Source organism: Rhinatrema bivittatum, chromosome 1 (assembly GCF_901001135.1).
Source record: "Rhinatrema bivittatum chromosome 1, aRhiBiv1.1, whole genome shotgun sequence".
NCBI classification, from domain to species: domain Eukaryota; kingdom Metazoa; phylum Chordata; class Amphibia; order Gymnophiona; family Rhinatrematidae; genus Rhinatrema; species Rhinatrema bivittatum.
In genome coordinates, this window is record NC_042615.1 from 53,631,567 (window position 1) to 53,653,626 (window position 22,060).

The 22,060-nt window shown below is 43.1% G+C and overlaps 1 protein-coding gene across 1 annotated transcript in view; it reads right to left on the reverse strand.

Annotated features, from left to right (window-relative positions):
* The window catches only part of LOC115092544, a 447,216-nt gene that overhangs the window by 127,895 nt on the left and 297,261 nt on the right, over positions 1 to 22,060 (reverse strand). The window contains exon 6 of the mRNA XM_029603496.1: positions 9,782 to 10,496. Within this exon, the coding sequence (XP_029459356.1) occupies positions 9,782 to 10,496 (715 nt within the window). The remainder of the gene's footprint in view (positions 1 to 9,781; positions 10,497 to 22,060) is intronic.

Below are 22,060 nucleotides of genomic sequence, written 5' to 3' on the forward strand. Positions count from 1 at the left end.
TATATGGATAGAAATCCCATGTGTGCTGGGTAAGAGTATAGTGATAGGAGTATACTATCATCTACCTGGCCAAAATCATCAGAAAGATGATGAAATGCTAAGAGAGATCAGGGAAGCTAACCAATTTGACAGTGCAGTAATAATGAGAGATTTCAATTACCCCAATATTGAATGGGAAAATGTAACATCAGGCCATGCTAGAGACATAAAATTCCTGGATGGAATAAACAACTGCTTTATGGAACAATTGGTTCAGGAACCAATGAGAGAGAGAGTTATTTTAGATTTAATTCTTAGTGGAATGCAGGATTTGGTGAGAGAGTCAATGGTGGTGGGGCCACTTGGCAATAGTGATCATAACATGATCACACTTGAACTAATGACTAGAAGGGGGATAATATGTAAATCTACAGCTCTTAAACTACATTTTCAAAAGGGAAACTTTGATAAAATGACAAAAATAGTTAGAAAAAAAACTGAAAAGTGCAGCTGCAAATGTTAAAAGTGTACAACAGGCATGGACATTGTTTAAAAATACAATCCTAGAGGTGCAGTCCATATGTATTCCACACATTAAGAAAGGTGGAAGAAGGCAAAATGATTACCGTCATGGTTAAAAGGTGAGGTAAAAGAGGCTATTTTAGCCAAAAAAACACCCTTCAAAAATTGGAAGAAGGATCCATCTGAAGAAAATAGGATAAAACATAAACATTGTCAAGTTAAGTGTAAAACATTGATAAGAGAGAATTTGAAATGAATTTGGCCATAGAGGCAAAAACTCATAATATCAACGTTTTTAAATATATCCGAAGCAAGAAACCTGTGAGGGAGTCAGTTGGACCAATAGATGACCAAGGGATTAAAGGGGCTCTTAGGGAAGATAAGGCCATTGCAGAAAGACTAAATGAATTCTTTGCTTCCGTGTTTCCTAATGAGGATGTTGGGGAGATACCAGTTCCGGAGATGGTTTTCAGGGGTGATGAGTCAGACGAACTGAATGAAATCACTGTGAACCTGGAAGATGTAGTAGGCCAGATTGACAAACTAAAGAGTAGCAAATCACCTGGACCAGATGGTGTGCACCCCAGGGTTCTGAAGGAACTAAAAAATGAAATTTCAGATCTATTAGTTACAATTTGTGCCAAGAAAAGTAGTGGAAACTATTCTAAAGACCAAATCACAGAACATATAGAAAGACATGGTTTAATGGAACACAGTCAACATGGATTTACCCACGGCAACTCTTGCCTCACAAATCTACTTCATTTTTTTTGAAGGGGTTAATAAACATGTGGATAAAGGTGAGCCAGTAGATGTAGTGTATTTGGATTTTCAGAAGGAGTTTGACAAAGTCCTTCATGAGAGGCTTCTAAGGAAACTAAAAAGTCATGGGATAGGAGGCAATGTCCTTTCTTGGATTACAAACTGGTTAAAAGACAGGAAACAGAGAGTAGGATTAAATGGTCAATGTTCTCAGTGGAAAAGAATAAACAGTGAAGTGCCTCAGGGATCTGTACTTGGACTGGTGTTTTTCAATATATTTATAAATAATCTGGAATGGAATATGACGAGAGAGGTAATCAAATTTACAGATGACACAACATTATTCAGAGTAGTTAAATCACAAGCGGATTGTGATAAATTGCAGGAGGACCTTGTGAGACTGGAAGATTGAGCATCCAATTGGCAGATGAAATTTAATGTGGACACGACCAAGGTGATGCATATAGGGAAAAATAATCCATGCTGTAGTTACACATTGTTAGGTTCCATATTAAGAGCTACTACCCAGGAAAAAGATCTAGGTGTCATAGCAGATAATACATTGAAATCATTGGCTCAGTTTGCTAGGGATGTGCAGACAAAAAGTTTATGTTCATAAGTCCATAAGTCGAAAAGGGGGGTCAATTTCGGTCAATATGGACATATGGAGAATTCCATAAGTTGAGTCTATGTCCATACGTGCACCGGTTCCCTAAATAAAAATTTAAACCCCTCACCCTCCTTAATCCCCCCCCCAAGACTTACCAAAATTCCCTGGTGGTCCAGCGGGGAGTCAGGAAGCCATTCCTCTATTCCTTTGCGAGGAGCACGTGACGTCGGAGTGACGCGGCCGTCACGTGGTCCACCACGGTTCCGCTCCCGGACCCCTCGTTGGACACAAACGGAACTTTTGGCCAGCTTGGGGAGGTCAGGAGGCGACCCCAAGCTGGCCAAAAGTTCTGTTTGTGTCCAACGAGGGGTCCGGGAGCGGAACCGCGGTGGACCATGTGACGGCCGCGTCACTCCGACGTGACGCGGACGTCACGTGCTCCTCGCAAAGGAATAGAATAATGGCTTCCTGACTCCCCGCTGGACCACCAGGGAGTTTTGGTAAGTCTTGGGGGGGATTAAGGAGGGTGAGGGGTTTAAATTTTTATTTAGGATCAACGATCGCGATTTCCAACGTATTCAACATAGCTATGTTGAATGTTAGGTTAGGTAAGATAAGACCTAGTCTTGAGCATCGGTATAGGAAAAGAAATTAAATAAATAAATAAATAAATAGGTATTCAACATAGCTATGTTGAATAAGTTGGAAATCCGATCATTTTCGCCTCATCACTTTTTTAAGTTAAAAAAAAAAATAAGTAGCGTTTTACATATAAGTTCAAACGAATGCACACCCCTACAGTTTTGCTGTGGCAGTCAAAAAAGCAAACAGAATGTTAGGAATTATTAGGAAGGGAATGGTGAAATAAACAAAAAATGTCATAATGCCTCTGTATTGCTCCAAGGTGAGACCACACCTTGAGTACTGTGTACAATTCTGGCCACCACATCTCAAAAAAATATAGTTGCAATGGAGAAGTTACAGAGAAGGGCGACCAAAATGATAAAGGGGATGGAACAGCTCCCCTATGAGGGAAGGCTAAAGAGGTTAGGGCTGTTCAGTTTGGAGAACAGACAGCTAAGGGGGGATATGATAAAGGACTTTAAAATCATGAGAGGTCTAGGATGGGTAAATGAGAATTGGTTATTTACTCTTTCAGATAATAGAAGGATTAGGGAGCACTAAGTTAGCACTAAGTTAGCAAGTAGCACATTTAAAACTAATTGGAAAAAATTCTTTTTCACTCAATGCACAATTAAACTCTGGAATTTTTTGCCAGATGATGTGGTTAGTGCAGTTATTGTAGCAGGGTTTAAAAAAGGTTTGGATACGTTCTTGGAGGAGAAGACCATTAACTGCTATTAATCAAGTTGTCTTAGAGAATTTCCACTGCTATTACTGGCATCAGTAGCATGGGATCTACTTAATGTTTTTGTACTTGCCAGGTACTTGTAGCCTGGATTGGCCACTGTTGGAAACAGGATGCTAGGCTGGATGGACCCTTGGTCTGACCCAGTATGGCAATTTCTTATGTTCTTAGGTGTCTCAACCGAGGCCGCATTATTGGACCAGGGCCTAGGCTGAGACCCAAGCATCATGCTCAAGCATAGGCTGTGGCCCCTTTTAGGCCGTGGCCTATTCTAGATGAGGCCTAGGCCTCAGGTTAGGCTAGGTGCCAGTTCATTGCTCGGGGCATAGGCCGCTGCCCCTGATTTTGGTCTCAGCCTTTTCCCTAGGTGAGGCCCCAGCTTCAGGTATAGAACTAGGCCTGATTGGTGATTTTTTTAATTGGTTTTCAAAACGAAATGAGATTCTGATAAAAATTTTGTCAGAATTTAATGTGTTTTGGGAAAAAACACCCGAACAAAATAGGAAATTTTGTCTCATTTCCTATTTTGTTTCTCTCAATTGCCCATCCTATTCATTTGTATACAGCGCAAAAAAAAAGAATTATGGCCTACAAAAAATACAGATTTCTCCAGGCCAATATGATCATTAGGGGCTCTTAACTTAAAATTATATTCATATTTGTCCTATAAATACAGTGCAAATTCGACTAAAAAGTTCAGATTTCTGCAATTGTAATATGTCTCATGAAACTCCACTCATAAATTGGACCCATAGAAATGTGCCACTTTTTTACTGTCCTGCAAGAATTTGTGACCATGTGAACAACTGACATTTGGTGAATTCGTTAGAAATGCATTTATAGGTTTGGTGAAACAATCTATTTGGGATATTGGAAGGTTTAATCATTCTACAGTTTTTTAGTGTAATTAAAAAATCTCTGCATAGTGATAAAGTCTACATGTGCATTCTACATGCAGACTTTACTGAGAATTGTGAACTGAAATCATGTGCATAAGTTCGCTTCAAAAATTCACAAGTAAGTGTTCAGGTACACACAGAGATTCAATGTCATAAAGTTACACCTTCACATAACTTGTTCACTTATGCGCATAGCTTTTAAATAAAAAACATGCATGTGTAAATTCCACACCTCTCCCCCCTTAGCCGAGATCAGCTTCCAGCCCTGGAGAGCCTGGCTTCACTCAACCAGGGGGGAGGAAAAAGTTCTCTGGATCCCGTGGAATGGGGCAGACACTTCTGCAAGGGCCAACGTGGATCGAGATAACTTCTAAAATTAAAACACAGTCCTCACAATGGTTGGTGCTCTGAACAGAAAAATAATTTTCTTAGAAAAATTTACCAGATTCAGCCAAAGACAGTAAAGAATGATTACAGTAAAAATAGTAAAAGTTCAGCATTTGCAAAAAGTAGATGTCAAAACAGAAGTCCCAATTCCTCAGTCAAGGCAAAAAGATTTCTGTTCTCCAAGTCCTTCCAATCACTTTCAGAATGCTCATTCTTATACAATATAAGTCTTTTCATTCCAAAAATGTATCCAAATTCTCATCACCTCAAGCAGCTGCCACAAACCAATCTACACCCACTTTCTGCTGGATAGAAGATCCTGGTTCCCTCCTTTCCTCCCAGAAGATTTTTTCCCTGGTCTTCCACTGAATCCACAAATTGGAAACCCAGGACAGGGCCACATCCCTTGCTGGTCCTCCCTGTCTCCCAGAACAATACTACAAGACTTCAACTTCAAGATTCTTCATCAAACTCCTCAAAAACATTCCAAAGATTCCTGCCAGTGCCTCGTGGAAGTGGTTTTATATTCCCAAGATTTGTCAATATCCCCTTTGAGGGAAGAACCATCCTGTCACTCCAGTTAAGACATACAGTGTACACCTCTTGAACTTCATCCAAACCTCCTATACCTGAAGACTCCCAATGTTAACAGATCAGATAGAACACATTTCAGGACACCTCTGCAGTTTAGTGAACCCTCCACTGCTGGAAAATTCTCCGTGTTTAGCATAGAACATGCTCTGGTACACTATAGTGACCAAACAGGGGCCACACACATAAGTGCTGACTCCGCCTCGCTCTACCCACAAGAATGCCTCTGCTTTGTTCCTGTAGAAGTATGCACAAAACAGATCACACAGACACTATTAAGCAAACAGAGCATCAGACGATTTGTGACCAACTTTTTCTGCATGTAAGTGGCTTTCAAAATTACCCCCTAAAGTTTTAAAGCTTTTTTCCATAGTTCAAAATAATACATGATCATATGTTTATTAAACATGCAGCAGCCAAAAGAAAACTGCATACATAAGTAAATCTATTTTTCATGTAAGCTTTTGAAAGACTGCAATAGACTTAACAGTTTTGGGGCCTCATTTTCTAAAGTATCGCAGGCCTGCGATACTTTAGGAATTAGGGGGCGGGGGCCCGAAACGGGGGGGCGTGCGATCGCTGCTGTTCCGCACCCATAGCGCCACCATAGGAGGTGTAGCTATTGGGAGCGAAATGGACGCGAAAAGGGCCTTACCTTTTCGCTGTCCGAGGCGTCAGCGCAGAGTCGGCCCCGGTGACGCCCCAACTCCTCCCATTCTGGGGCCGACTCCGCCCCGACTCTGCCCCCATCCTGGTATCGCATGCAATAAGGGACTTTTCGTGTGCGAAAGGTCCCTTATTGCGTGCGAGCCTCTTGGAAATGAGGCCCTTGGTTTGCTCTTCCAAATCGAAGAATACATAATTACTAGGGATGTGAATCGGGTACTCGATCGTTTGCGCTTTTGGGTTCATATGGCCATGGGAAAATATTTTCCCGCTGATCGGCACTTTTTTTTTTAGTGAAAAATCGTTTTCGGCTTAGTGCGCGCTAACGGGAGGTAGCGCGCACTAACAAAAATAGCAAAAAATAACAAAAAGCAACAACTCCTGTTATTGCACACTAACAAAACCATTAATTTTTGTTATTTTTAAGCCGAAAAACGATTTTTGACAAAAACTCGGGGGAAATGCGATCGTTTATCAATTTCACCGATATATGACGAATTAAGAAATATCGTACGATATTTTAATTCGTCATAAAAAATGATTCACACGCCTAATAATTACTACTACAGCTTATCATTTCTATAGTGTATCTATTTATTTATTTATTTTTAGTTTTTTTATACCGATTTTCCTGCATAAAATGCATATCAAACCAGTTTACAATGAAACAGAATAAGCAGGAAGTAAAATTCCTTAGTCTAATACATTTAAACGTCAATAATGAAATAATTTTAAACAAAGCAAAAAGCAAAATAACATTAATAAAAGTTAAATTATTAACATAAACATAAATATAATTATATTAGAAGGAGCACAAAGGTTAGCATGAAGGGGAGCACAAAGGGGAAAACCCCTTTGTTGCGCGACGCCTGGTGTAATCGCTAATTAATTAATTAATTAATTAGATTAACCGTTAATCGGTCGTTAATCTAGGCATATCCAGTGCTTTTGAGATATACATCAGAGCCCTACCCCATGCAACGTCTAGTCTAGTCAAAAAACAAAGAGGAACCAGTGCCGTTTTGAATTATGGCGCTGATGAGGTAAGAGCAATGCAGATTTTCTCCTGTCTAGAAGATTCAGAGACTGCCCATGGATAAGGATAGGAGTTTGAGGGAACAGGTCCTGGGGGCCATAGGGAGCCTTTTGCCCCCAAAACAGAAGGAGGCAAGTTATGAAGCCAGTGAGTTCAGTTTAAGCTGAGGGCCATAGCTAGTTTTTGTTGGGGGAGGGAAGTATGCTGGGGGGTGCTTTATTGGAGGTCTGAGGGAGAATTGTATGAAGGAGGAATGCTTTTTTTTTTGGGGGGGGGGGGCCTAATTGCTGCTAGTGGAAAAGCAAAACCTTCATGAGGCTACTGCTTCTTTAAAGCTCGTGGCACAAGGCTTCAACTTTGTACTGTCCCTAGCTGTGATTGAATATTGCTGAACCCAGGGGCGTGCAATCTTTTCCAGCCACAAAACACAGGCTTTCAGTACCAACATGGGATTTACTAAACTGTGGTACTCAGTTAACATAGTTAACTACATTCAGCAGGAGTTTACTTGCATTAAAATGGTGAATTGAGTGTTTAACAAGTCTTAATAAATAGGCACCTATATTAGGAACACAATAATAGCCACTGAAAGTAGAGATAAACTGATTTACTGTGAGATGCCCTGGGAAAACCTATGAGAAATTCAATATACATGAAGTATTATGCAGATTTCCAGCAGAGGAATAGGAGCTGGAGTCAGACATGTTAAAAAGTTCACCAGGTTGGTGTAGAAGGGGGAGGTTCTGCTTGCAGGTGACTTCAGTCTACTGGATGTGGACTGGGGTCTATCTGTTATAATGCAAGCTAGACCCAGATAACTTCTAGATGCTCTACAAGGGACATTTCTTAGGTAACTAGAGGAAGAACCCACTTAAGTGGAGACGAGACTACACTGGATCTGGTGCTGATAAATGGAGACAGTATCACTGACCTCCTTGAAAGGGAAAATGTAGGGTCTAGTGATCACGGTATTGAGTTGTTCATTATTAAACTATTAATACCAGGAGTGTTGTGATCTTCCTGCACACACAGTGCCCTAACCCTGGCACCAGGGGTGTTGTGATCTTCCTGCACACAGTGCCCTAACCCTATTAATACCAGGAGTGTTGTGATCTTCCTGCACACAGTGCCCTAACCCTGGCACCAGGGGGGTTGTGATTTTCCTGCACACAGTGCCCTAACCCTGGCACCAGGGGTGTTGTGATCTTCCTGCACACAGTGCCCTAACCCTATTAATACCAGGAGTGTTGTGATCTTCCTGCACACAGTGCCCTAACCCTGGCACCAGGGGTGTTGTGATCTTCCTGCACACAGTGCCCTATCCCTATTAATACCAGGAGTGTTGTGATCTTCCTGCACACACAGTGCCCTAACCCTGGCACCAGGGGTGTTGTGATTTTCCTGCACACAGTGCCCTAACCCTATTAATACCAGGAGTGTTGTGATCTGTATGGAGTAGGTAAATATAAGAGATGACTGTAGTAGATTGAATACAGATCTGATGTTTCTGCTCTCCTCACACCAAACAAAAGCAACACACAAGCAGAGAAGCCCTTCTTACAAAGCTGAGCTAGTGAGTTAAGTAGGAGGATAAGTAAACATACTGGTGCCAGTGTGGCTACTTAAAAAATACACTTACCAACAATCAATTACATATATTTGAACTGTGTACAGTTCCAGCCAGGACCACCTTTCTAAAATGCACAGTGATTGGCAAATTCAACATGCACGTGCCTGCTAACAAAAATAATAAACAAACAAGTTCTAGTCACGTGAGTGCTGATCATCACATGTCAAGCTTCCAACTGTTTCCATTTCACATCCCCCCAACCATTACCTCAGTGTAACCTTGGTAACATCAATAGATAAGAGCACAGCCAGCCAATAGGAATACATATTCATTCCTAAGTGACCTTTACTGACCTGGGAAGTGTGAACACTTTGTTTCATTTTCTGTTGGTGTTCGTGAGTTTCCAGTTCCATTTCCCATCCCCCCAACCATCACCTCAGTGGTAACCTTGGTAACATCAATAGATAAGAGGGCAGCCAGCCAATAGGAACACATATTCATTCCTAACTGACCTTCAGTGACCTGGAAAGTGTCTATTTGTATCATTTTCAGTTAGTGCGCACTAACGGGAGTTAGTGCGCACTAACTGGGAGTTAGTGCGCACTAACTCCCGTTAGTGCGCACTAATCGGAAAAAACGATTTTTAACAATTTTTCAACGAAATAATCGTGCCAAACACGATTTTCTTCTCCTGCCACATGATTTCAATCATTAAGACGATATGGCACACGATTCACATCCCTAGTATTAGAAGTCCTAGTACAAATGTAGGCACTCATACAGCCAGGTCTGTCTGGCAGACTGGAAGAAACAGGGAACCTTGGAATCTGGATATTCAGGCAACAATGATACGAATATTGGTAGCTATTTAGATTATAACAAAGTTTTAAGAGGGACAGGAAGAAGTGTTGACTCATGTACAGTATTTCCGGTGTATAAGTTATATTTTTTTTTTCAAATTTCCATCAATGCATCTCATACTACAGTACGACTTATGTGCTGGGGTTTTTTATACATCGCTTCTCTTTCTCTCTTTCTTTCATTAGAGCCCTGCTAGGAGAAACACAATTGCATCTTACATAAAGGTGCAACTTAATGTACTAATCTTTTTGTAAAAATGACTGTTTATAGAGAGGTGTAACCTATAGAACGGTGTTACTTATACACCAGAAAATACGGTATATTCATCTACCCAAAAAGGTAGAGTACAAATGAGGAACATGACAGAACTGTCCTGAATAAGGAGTAATATTTTACAAGCAATCACACTCTATGGCTGGCAGTTAGGGGTATAGCCTTGGGAGCATAGACAGTGAAAACTGGACAGACTGGATGGGCTACTTGGTCTTTTTCCTTCCTCATCTTTTATCTTACTATGTTACTTACTTACCAGATTTGTTGGCTGACTGTAGTTAACTATTGGTCTTTTTGATAAGGGTTTATTCTTTAACAACGGAGTTACTGTAGCTGCATCTTGGGAAGTTGTGCCATCTGAAGGATTCCCAGTACTACATTTGACCTCTAATTTGTTTGTATGATTAACAGCATTCTGTTTGTTTTTCCAATTGCTTCTGTGTTTTAACCCATGCTGTCCATGAAGAATGCGCATGAAATCTGAGTCACTCATTATTTTGTTTGAATTATAATGCTGAACACCATCAACTTTCATTTCTTTAACAATGGAATTACTGAATAATTGATTATTTAACTGGTCTGACGGGTCAAAAGAGCTTCCTTTGACTGAAGAAATAACAAAAGCTGCATCTTCTCCTTCGTGCAATCTGGTAGTATAGGTGAATTGGTCACAAACACGCTCTTCAATATTTTCTTCATTCTTCTTTACATCTGAATCACTGGGATGACTTTCTTCCGTTAGTTTTCCATTAACTTCATCTGATTCACTGCGCATTACAATGCCAGAAGTTATTTTATTTTTATTATTATCTAAACAAGCAGTATGCTTTTTCTTACTTTCATATCCTTCATTACAAGCTGCTTGCTGGTTATTTGTAGTAAAAGTCCAGAATTCTCCTTTCAAGCCCATATAAGCAGCATTTGTACAGTTTTCTGACTGTAACTTGATGTTTCCTTTATATGTCCCACTGCTGGAAAGAAAATAAACATAATAGTAAAGAAACAGATTTTCTTCCTGCTAAAATGAGAGAAGAATGTATGGATTTTCTGCATTAACAATGAAAGAACTGACTAATTCTTGTAGTAAAAAGTCTTGATACAGTCTTGGTATATATTTTGTAATGTTAAATTAACACTGATTCTTCCTAGTTAACTCATCTAAATTAATCTCAAGGGATATACTAATGAAGTGCACCATTCATACCTTTTTTATGTTAATATCTTATGACTATTTACTGGTATGACATGCTCCCTCTCTCACCTTGTTTAAATCCCATTTTAAAACCCACTAGGGGGGTGTATTCATTTGCAACGTATTGGTAATCTGCAACATATTGGTAATCTGCAACATATATGCCATATTCGTTGTATTCATGGGGGTCGTGAAACGTATGGCGAACCCCCACGAATACAACATATCACTAACGAATAAACCCCCACCCTCCTGACCCCTCCCTCCCCCAAGACTTGCCAAAAGTCCCTGGTGGTCCAGCGGAGGTCCTGGAGCGATCTCCTGCACTCGGGCTGTCGGCTGCCGGTATTCAAAATGGCGCCGATAGCCTTTGCCCTTACTATGTCACAGGGGCTACCGGTGCCATTGGTCGGCTCCTGTCACATGGTAGGAGCACAAAATGGTGCCAGCCGTCCATTGCTCCTACCATGTGACAGGGGCCGACCAATGGCATTGGTAGCCCCTGTGACATAGTAAGGGCAAAGGCTATCGGCGCCATTTTGAATACCGGCAGCCGACAGTCCGAGTGCAGGAGATCGCTGCAGGACCCCCGCTGGACCACCAGGGACTTTTGGCAAGTCTTGAGGGGGTTAGGAGGGTGGGGGGTTGCAGTTAATTAAATTTAAAGGGTTGGGATGGGGTTTTTTTGGGGAAACGAATACATATGTAACTAATGAATGGATCGGAGTCCCCCGAGAATGGATGTAACAGATTTGGGTCCCGACGAATACGAATACCGAATGGGACAAATCCGTCCCTGCTGCACATCCCTAAAACCCACCTTTTTGAGGCTGCTTTTAAATCTTAAGTCTGATCGTCCTGCTTACAACCTAATTAATTAATTTTAATCATTGTCTTACTATATGAAACTCCCTAAGACACCTTTGCCCAGTATGTTTGTCTTGATTAGACTGTAAGCTCTGTTTGCAAGGATTGACCCTTATGTGTGGATTTACAGCATTGCATACAATGAGTATCAGTATAGAAATGTTATTTAGTAGTAGTAGCAGCAGTAGTAAGAACATGAACCAACCAATTTACTAGGTCTATGCATGCCCTGAAGTTCTGAGCCAAAGAGTGAAGAGAAAGGACTGAAGACCAGAAACTGTGAAGAAGAAGCTGAGTGATTTAGAACAAGCAGTAAACATGGAACAGGTAAATTTACAGTATCTAGCACACAAGCTGAGCAAAACTTAAAGCTCCTTTGAGGTTTATACAAGACAACTAAAATGGAATCATCATCAAGAAAAGATCTGTTTGAACCCAAGACTTAGAAGTTTGATTTCCAGAAAAAAAGTGGCCTGAACAGCAAAAGTAGCAGCATAGGATGCCCCACCACTACAGAAATTTACTACCACTTACCTTAAGAAGATTGCTGTAAAATCTGTTGTCAGAGCTAAAGTAGCAAAAGTAGCTAACAAAGATTTGTGATAAGGAGATTGCTCAGAAATATTGTATTATATAGTTCACTATTCAACACAGAAATTGGGAATTGTTACAACTCACTGTTTCCTGTGGATTGCAGCCTGTTTATCAAATGCTGTTGTAAACAAAGTCATATCAGTTTGTAAACATACTAACTGAGTAGTCTGTATATATTAGGAAGGGGCAGAATTTTTAACTATAAACGACAAAAGCTAACACCTTTACAGTGAACAAAACTTCTATTCTGCCAATCCATAGGACACTCATAATAATCATACAGACAAACTCAGATTATGCTTTTCATTGTCTAGCTATGTTCCAACTGAGGTCCACTATGCTATCTGGTATACCAATTCATCAAAGAAGCCTGAAACCAACCAGGGCTTTCTCCTGAATAATCAATTACACTTGTCTTGGAATTTTTAATTTAATTTTAAAGTTTTTATATACCTTCAATCTGGGCCAAAGAACCCATCCAAAGCAGTGTACAAGTTTTGTAAAAAATGACATGGGATATCATTTACTAGAATTTCAGCAATGCTTTGATACCGTCCCATATAGGAGGCTCGTGAATAAAATGAGAAGCTTGGGACTAGGCACCAAGGTAGTGAAGTGGATTACAAACTGGCTGACTGACAGGAGACGGCATGTAATAGTAAATGAAACCTACTCTGAAGAATGGTGTTAAATGGAGTGCCTCAAGGATTAGTGTTGGGACAGTTCTGTTCAGTACCTTTGTGAACGACATGGCGGAAGAGCTAGAAGGTAAAGTTTGAATATTTGTGGATGATATTAAAATCTGCAACAGAGTGGGCATGCCTGAAGGAACAGAGAGAATGAAAAGTGATTTAAGAGAGCTTGAAGAGTGGTTCAAGAAGTGGCAGCTCGGAATGAATGCCAAAAAGTGTCGAGTCATTCATCTGGGGTGTAATAATCCAAAAGAGCTGTATGTGATTGGAGGGTGAAAGACTAATGTGCATGGACTGGGAGAAGGACTTTAGAGTGATAGTATCTGCCAATCTGAAGGCAGCGAGCAATGTGATAAGGCGATAGCTAAAGCCAGAAGAATGCTGGGCTGCATAGAGAGAGGAATAACCAGTAAGAAAAAGGAAGTGATAATGAGGCTTCTCCTGGAGTACTATGTTCATTTCTGGAGACAGGATGGAGGCGGTCCAGAGAAGGGTGACCAAACTGGTGTGGGGTCTGTATTGGAAGATATGAGGAGAGGCTGAAGGATCAGAATATGTACACCCTGGAGGAGCGGAGGTGCAGGGGAGATATGATACAGACCTTCAAATACCTGAAAGGTTTTAATGATGCAAGTTCCTTGAACTTTTTCCATTAGAAAGCAAACAGTAGAACTAGAGGTCATGAAATGAAACACCAGGGGGGAAGATTCAGAACCAAAGTCAGGAAATATATCTTTATGGAGAGGGTGATGGATGTCTGGAATTCCCTTCCAGAAGAGGTGGTGAAGACAAAAATTTAAAAAGGCTAAATAAATTAAAAAAGGTATAGGATTAAACAATGCGCATCTCGAAAGCCTAGAGTTAGAAATTAAGAAAAGGGTGTATGGGGGGGGGGGGGGGTATCCTGCATGGAACGGCAGCTACCACCCCTAACAGAAGGCATTGGAATTGCTCCCCTTAACCAATTAGCTTACATGATTTTGACAGAAATACAGCATCGTACCTCTGCTTCGACGGTGAGGATGGAAAATGGGGAATTGGATTACTGGGTACTGGTATGCAGACATTAGGGAAAACGCACAGGAGCAAAGCAAAGCAAGTTCAAGCAGCATTGTAGGAATTATCAGGAAGGCTGCTCACCCTGTACAAATGTTGCTAGCAGTAATTTTGTTCTGGGTTTGACAATTGCTTGGTTTCGATTGTTAATATTACTACCCTTAACATAAGGCTTAGGAGTAACCTGCATGGAGCGGCAATTACTACCATAAGTAAGTTCCTGGGCAGACTGGATGGATCATTTGGTCTTTTTTTGCTGTCATTGCTATGTTACAATGAGGTCAATATTCAAAAGCCATTTAGACGAATAACTCAAAAGTTAACCATCTAAATGGCACAATAGACATATTCAGCCACATATCCGGCTAAATTATAGTCAGATAAGTCATTATATTGCTATAATTAGCCGGTTAAAAAGGGGTTTTCTCGGGATGTTCTGGGGCGTGACAAAGTTATCCAGCTAACTCAGCCAATTTTCAATGAAAACCAGCTAAGTTATCTGGCCTTGTGTGGCTGGATAACTGTGCACTTAACTGGTTATATTTAAAAGAATTTAGCCAGTTAAATAGCATTTCTGTTGGGAAAAAAAAACCCAATAAATTGCAGGCCTGCAGGCCCAAACCTGTTCCCGCCTCCCTCCCACCCGATCTTGCCCATCCCCCTCCCCAAAGCACTCTATTTTAAAAATAGCAGGACTGCAAGTCCTTCTGATTTATTTTCCCTCCCCCACCAACCTGCTTCCATTCTCGTTTCCAGGCTCTCACCACCATAAGACACCCCAACCTGTTCTGTACTATCCCTTCCACCATCAGTACATTACATTTTTGTATTTCTTCACCCGGATCGCATAGCACCCTCCACGATCTGGGGCCAGCTTATGCTTCCATTCTAGTAGCCTAGCAAAGGCAGATATGCCAGGCTCGGTTCATAGTAGCACGCTACTGTTAGCCAGGTGAAGAAATACGAAAAATTAAAGTATGAAGGGGGGATAGCAGGGAAAGTGCTGCGACCCGAATCAACATCCTCTGGGGACGTTCTCCCTGGTGAAGACTGGGAACTCCTGGATTATGCGGCAGATGTTACTGGGACTGTCAGAGGAGAGTTGGGCTGGTGATCACTGCTGCCGAACTTAAGTGGCGGTGAGATCCCAGATAAAGGGCTTGATACCAATGTAGAGTGCTGAGGAGTCCAGAGGGGTTTTTTGCCTCCCAACAGGCAAGGCTTGGACAACATTTTGAATTAATAATTAGGCTTCTAAATTGTTGGCAAGGAAATTAAAAAAGAAATTTGCACAATCCCAAGTTATGCGGATCAGAGATGGGGAAATTATTATATACCTCAGAACAGATTAGGGAAAAGTTCCCGGCAATTTTATTGGGAACTTTACACGTTCCATGGGGATAACAAGGAAGAGGATATTAAAGGGTTTTTGGATGGGTAGAGCTTCCATTGTTGGACCCATTCCAGAAACAAAGGTGGATAAGGATATCTCTACCTTAGAAAATTTACAGGCTATTAAGTCACTGAAAACAGATAAGGCCCCGGGTCTGGATGGATTCACAGCTAATTTTTATAAGAAAATTCTAGTTGACCTTTTAAGGAGATTGTTCAATGTTCTACTGTGGGGGGGGGGGGGGGGGGGAATATGAGATTGCTCCTTCTATGAAGGAAGTGTGTATCATGGAATTACCAAAGGAGGGTAAGGATAGGACAAACTGTGGATCATATAGACCATTTTAATTGTTAAATACTGATATGAAAATTCTGACAAAAATCTTAGCTACTAGGTTGGCTAGTGTGATCCCAAGTTTGGTCCACGAGGATCAGTCAGGTTTTATTCCTGGAAGACACATAGCTGATAATATAAGGAGTGTGTTAAATTTGATATGGAGTGTGAAAAAAGATAAGATTCCAGCTGTCCTGCTTACTATTAATCCTGGGAAAGCTTTGATCAGGTGCACTGGGCATATCTGTGGGCTGTATTACAGAAGGTGGGATTGGGGAATAATTTTTTAAAGTTGGTTAGACAGCTTTATAATGGACCTACTGCAAGATTGATATTCAATAGAGAATATTTGGAGTCTTTTGACTGGGTAGAGGTTCATATCAAGGCTGCCTTCTATCTCTACTTCTTTTCGCTTTAGTATTGGAACCTTTTGCATCCAACATAAGGGAAGTCCTAGGGTCTTCAAGGCATTAGGATGGGAGCTAAGGAGTATCATATAACATTCAGGTGATGTTTTGTTTACACTTTCCAATCAGCAATTCCCTGGATCATTTAATGTAAGAAATTGACCAATATGGTAGAGTTCTCAGGCTTTAAAGTAAACCATACAAAGTCAGACATTTTATATATAACAGTCTCAAATGAGAAGGCCAGGAGACTTTAGGGAAAATTCCCCTTTAAATGGGCTGCTCGTCTTTAGATACTTGGGCATAAATCTCACAGTGAATGGATATAAATTATTAGGCCTACATTATAATCCGCTGATGAAAGGACTACTGAAAAAATTCCAGTGCATACCCTTTGCGTATCACACTTGTCTGACGTGATCTCCAGACTCATCAACCTCCTGAGAGAGAAGCAGACAAGATCTTGCCACTAGGGTGCAATAGGAGGCAATCTGTAAATTCATCGCCACTGCCTTTAAAGGCTTGCTTAAGAATAGCCTCAATCCTTATTATATCATGTACATCCTTCAAGGCCACTCCTTCCTCTACAGGGATAGTCATCTGCTTAGACATGGCACAAGCAGAGCATCCACTTTGGGAAAACACAAACACTCTCTCACAGCGGATCCAGGGGTACAGGTCTTCCATGTCCGACCTCCTTTAAAATTTTCCTAGGGAGCATCCCATTCCAGATCAATCAATTCCTGGATGGCATTCATCACCAGGAAAAAACAACAGGCTTTATGTAAGGAAACCAAAATGGGATTCTTCCTCGACTCTGACAAAGCATTAGAACCAGGAACACCCAGCTGTTTCAAGGTCTGGGAAATCAGGGCCGGCAGTTCATCACAACATGACTCAATATGGTTCCAGCCCTGGAGGAATTTCCCCATCTTCCAATGAATCAGGATCAACCTCATCATCAGTTCCATTTGGATTCCTGTCGGGATCACCTGCAGGGAGCAGAGGTGAGCCCTGGCACTTAAGCATAGGACTGGAAGAGGGAAGAACCACCAGCGCGGAGGACTGCACCTGGAGAAAGACTTGTAAGCCTTGAAAAAAATTCCACCCTAGAAAAAGCAGCCAGGTCCAGACCAAGCCCAGAAGGAACTGGAGCTGGTCCCATAAAACTGGCCTTGCCAGTGGAGAAGCCAGTCCAGGGAAAACCAAGATCTTGTGTCCCCCCAGTCAAGGCCGTGACCAACTCATCATCAGAATGGGAAGAGCCAGGCTTAGCAAAATCCGAGGAAGACAACTCTCTCTGAGCGCAGAGCAGTGCTGACACCGATTAGAAGCCAGGTCAGGGTGAGAAGCCCTAATAGGCCAGGCAACACAAATAGGAAGATGCTTAGGCTTCTTGCTTACCGGTGCCATCACTGTGGTAAACATGCATCGGAACGGCTCGCACTCATAAATGAAATGTGCCCAAAAAAAGTGCCTAGAAGAAAGCACGGCAAGGAGCATGCACAACCTGTGCACCAAGTTAAGCGCATAAAACGTTTGCGTGTGTAAAAAGTGCGCCCAAAAACTGAGCACACAATGTGTGCGCAGAGCCGAAACACTGCACACACCAACGGACAACAGAGGGCAGAAGATCACAAACAAGAGCGTGCAAAAACGGCTGCTGCGGCCTACCACGCAGAGTGCAAGAAAAAAGCCTAAGGGGTAGATATTCGATTTCGGAGCGGCCTTGGAGGGAACAGGGAAAGCCATCGGGACTCCCCTTGGGCTCGGTGCGCGCAAGGTGCTCAAGTGTGCACCCCCTTGCGCATGCTGATTCCGGATTTTATAACATGCGTGCGGCAGCGCGCGCATGTTATAAAATCGGGTGTACATTTGTACATTTGTGTGCACCGGGTAGTGCACACAGGAATTAAAATCAGCCCCTAAGTGCGGGGTTTAGCCCACTGGGCGCCACTCAACCCGCCAGGCTGCCCAGTTCCCCAACCCCAACGGGAGCAGGAATGACGTCGGCATGGCTTGCCAAGAATGGAAACTGGAGGAAGTCCTGAAACCCCTCTGTCTCTGATTCAGGTAAAATGTTCTCCTTTTTTTTTTTTTAAACCTTTCCTGAGTTCAGTGCTTACCGGCTGAGTACTGAGATGGTCTCTGGCTGTGGGAGAGAGTGTATCTGCCGTCATCGCCTCGCTTCGCCTCCTGCACCCACTGCCTTTCAGCTGAACTAGCAGCTAAGTCCACAACAGGAATCCCAGCTAATGGACCAAGGCACACTTCTAAGGAACCATGGAAATCACCTCAGGAATTCTCACCTGGGAGAGGGACCTTTAGGTATCACCACAGGAGAGTGGGGCTTTCTTTTCCTGAATTTCAAATTTGAAATTTCTCCTTTCATAAACCTCAAAGGGATACCATAGGGAAATGCACATCCACCATCTGCTGGAGATAGAGAATACTGGAAGGTTGGGTCACTGCAGGGTTATATATACTGGGAGGTCAGCTTGCTCTGTTTCCATCTGTTGATAGAGGAGCATGAACCCACTGGTCCTGAGTCCATCTGTCTACATTCTAGGAAATGTAAATTTTGTCATTACCTTTGATTTATTTTCAAGTTTATCCCATACCTGCATCTTTTTTAGACTAGAATTGCAAGCTTCTACTAATCTCTGATTGTATGTTACCATTCTAATATGTTATCCCCCTCTTTGGTTGAATTTCTATTCAAAAAAAGTGGATAATAAATCCAAGTAGTAAATATATAAATAAAGGCCTTGGACTAGGCTCAGCTTGAGAAAGGTTTTCTTTGCTATAGGCATAATATGATTCCAAATCAAATATATTATCCTTTATTGCACCAAAATGTTTTTTTACTGTTAATCATGGGATACAATCCCCATTATTAATTTGAAAATAAAGTACTAAACATAAGGGATCTGATTTTCCAGTTTTCAAGATCTCAGTGTAACCCCATCCTGGGAGGCAGGCTACACTCTGATGGCGCCATAAACGTATTTATTGTCTTTTCAGGGCTGGAATCCTGGCTAGCTGTACCTTCAGTCTCTTTCCCAGGGTGTGGATTCCTTTTGTGGGGAAGGAAGTGCTAAGGTTGACTTCCCTTCCATTATCTCTGGGAGAGGGGGTACATATCTTTGCTGTGTGCTATAGGTGCCAAAATAAAGACTGCAGAGTCACTTGATTAATATCCCAACATAAAATCTTTACTTTATAAACACTGATAAAATATGGCACAGCAAATTATTCTTCAGCACCACAGCAATGCTTTTTCAATACAATCTCTCTTTCCTCTATCTGTGCAGGAGTAACTTTTACCAGGGCAGAGAAACATCCATTCTCCAGGGCATGGAAAGGTGATTTTCCCAGATGGACAGGGGGTAGGGATGTGCATTTTAGGGATGTGCAGCCAAAAGGTTTTCGTTGCATTCGTGATACGTATTCGTGGGGGGTCAATTCCGTTTCATGCGGAAGTATGGAGAATTCCATAAGTTGTCGATCTGTAAATACGTTACTACGGCGAGTTAAATTAGTGTCCCAGCTAAAATTAAAATTAACTACAACCCCCCACCCTCCTGACCCCCCCAAGACTTACCAAAACTCCCTGGTGGTCCAGCGGGGTCAGGAAGCCATCCCTGCACTCGTTTGCCGGTTTCATCATGGCGCCGATAGCCTGTGTCACAGGGCTATCGGTGCCATTGGTCAGCCCCTGTCACATGGTCACCGGCGCCATCTTGTGCTCCTACCATGTGACAGGGGCTGACCAATGGCACCGGTAGCCCCTGTGACATAGTATGGGCAAAGGCTATCGGCCCATTTTGAGTCCTGGCATCGGACGGCAGGTCACTCCGGGACCCCGTTGGACCCACAGGGACTTTTGGCCAGCTTGGGGGGGCCTCCTGACCCCCACAAGACTTGCCAAAAGTCCAGCGGGGGTCCGGGAGCGACCTCCTTCACGCCGCCGGCCGATGCCAATACTCAAAATGGCGATCGCCTTTGCCCTCACTATGACGCGATCGGCGCCATTTTGAGATTGGCATCGGATGGCGATGAATCTCAAAATGGCGCCGATCGCCTTTGCCCTCACTATGACGGCGATCGGCGCCATTTTGAGTATTGGCATCGGACGGCGATTTTGAGTTCAAAATGGCGCCGATCGCCTTTGCCCTCACTATGACGGCGATCGGCGCCATTTTGAGTATTGGCATCGGACGGCGATTTTGAGTCTCAAAATGGCGCCGATCGCCTTTGCCCTCACTATGACATAGTGAGGGCAAAGGCGATCGGCCATTTTGAGTATTGGCATCGGACGCCGGCGTGCAAGGAGGTCGCTCCCGGACCCCCGCTGGACTTTTGGCAAGTCTTGTGGGGGTCAGGAGGCCCCCCCAAGCTGGCCAAAAGTCCCTGTGGGTCCAACGGGGGTCCCGGAGTGACCTGCCGTCCGATGCCAGGACTCAAAATGGCGCCGATAGCCTCTGCCCATACTATGTCACAGGGGCTACCGGTGCCATTGGTCAGCCCCTGTCACATGGTAGGAGCACAAGATGGCGCCGGTGACCATGTGACAGGGGCTGACCAATGGCACCGGTAGCCCCTGTGACACAGGCTATCGGCGCCGTGATGAAACCGGCAAACGAGTGCAGCGATGGGTTCTGGACTCCCCACTGGACCACCAGGGAGTTTTGGTAAGTCTTGGGGGGGTCAGGAGGGTGGGGGGTTTAAATTTTTATTTAGGAGGCCGAATAAAACAGATATCTGTTAAATACGTGGGGGGTCGCGATGCATTTCGCCTCCCCACGTATTTAACAGATAGGACAAAATAAGTTGCGGATTACAAATACATGGAAAACGGATGCACACCCCTATTTGTTTTCAACGAATGTGGCATCTGCAAGGAATATGTCCCTATTCATTGGATTCGTGGGACTGTGAAACAAATGGCGATCCCTCATGAATGAAACATATATTAGTTTCATTCATTTGGTTCACAGTGCTTTCTTAGCAGCCTTTAAAAATAGGAGAAGGTCATGTGGGAGTATCCATAGCAACACCAGCCCTTTCCTGTGACTCATAAGTGACCTCAGAGCCCTGTCATAGAGTGGGTCAGACAGGTTGGCAAGGAGACCAGAATGCCAACGTATCAGAGCAAAGCATTTTTCTAATTCAGCCAATCACTGCTCTATGATAGAGATGAGCTTCATTTTTTTCTACTGGGTCGTTTTTTGAGTTGGACGCTTCGGGATAAAGTTCGTTTTTCTTCGGTTAGCTTTTTTGAAAAACAAACAAAAACTAAACGGGGAAAAATGAAACCGGCCCAAAAAACGACGTGGGAAAACGAAGCTCATAAAAACCCACCCCAAGCATTAAAAGTTATATAACACATTAAATACAACCCCCCCCCCCCCCACCATCCCAATCCCTCCCCAAGACTTACTAACATCCCTGGTGGTCCAGTGGGGTCTCGCGAGGGATTTCTCCCTCCATGCTGTCGGGCTGTCTGGCCTGCCTCGATCAAAATGGTGCAGATAGCCTTTGACCTACTTTGTCACAGGGGCTACCAGTGCCATTGGCCAGCCCCTGTCACATGGCCGACGCCATCTTGTGCTCCTACCATGTGACAGGGGCTGACCAATGGCACCGGTAGCCCCTGTGACGTAGTATGGGCAAAGGCTATCGGAGCCATTTTGATTACTGGCAGCCGACGGTCCGAGTGCAGGAGGTCAGTCCCGGACCCCCGCTGGACCACCAGGGACTTTTGGCAAGTCTTGAGGGACCCTCCTGACCCCCACAAGACTTGCCAAAAGTCCAGCGGGGGTCCGGGAGCGACCTCCTGCACTCGGACTGGCGGCTGCCAGTAATCAAAATGGCGCAGATGGCCTTTGCCCATACTATGTCACAGGGGCTACCGGTGCCATTGGTCGCCCCTGTCACATGGTAGGAGCAATGGACGGCTGGCGCCATCTTGTGCTCCTACCATGTGACAGGGGGCGTG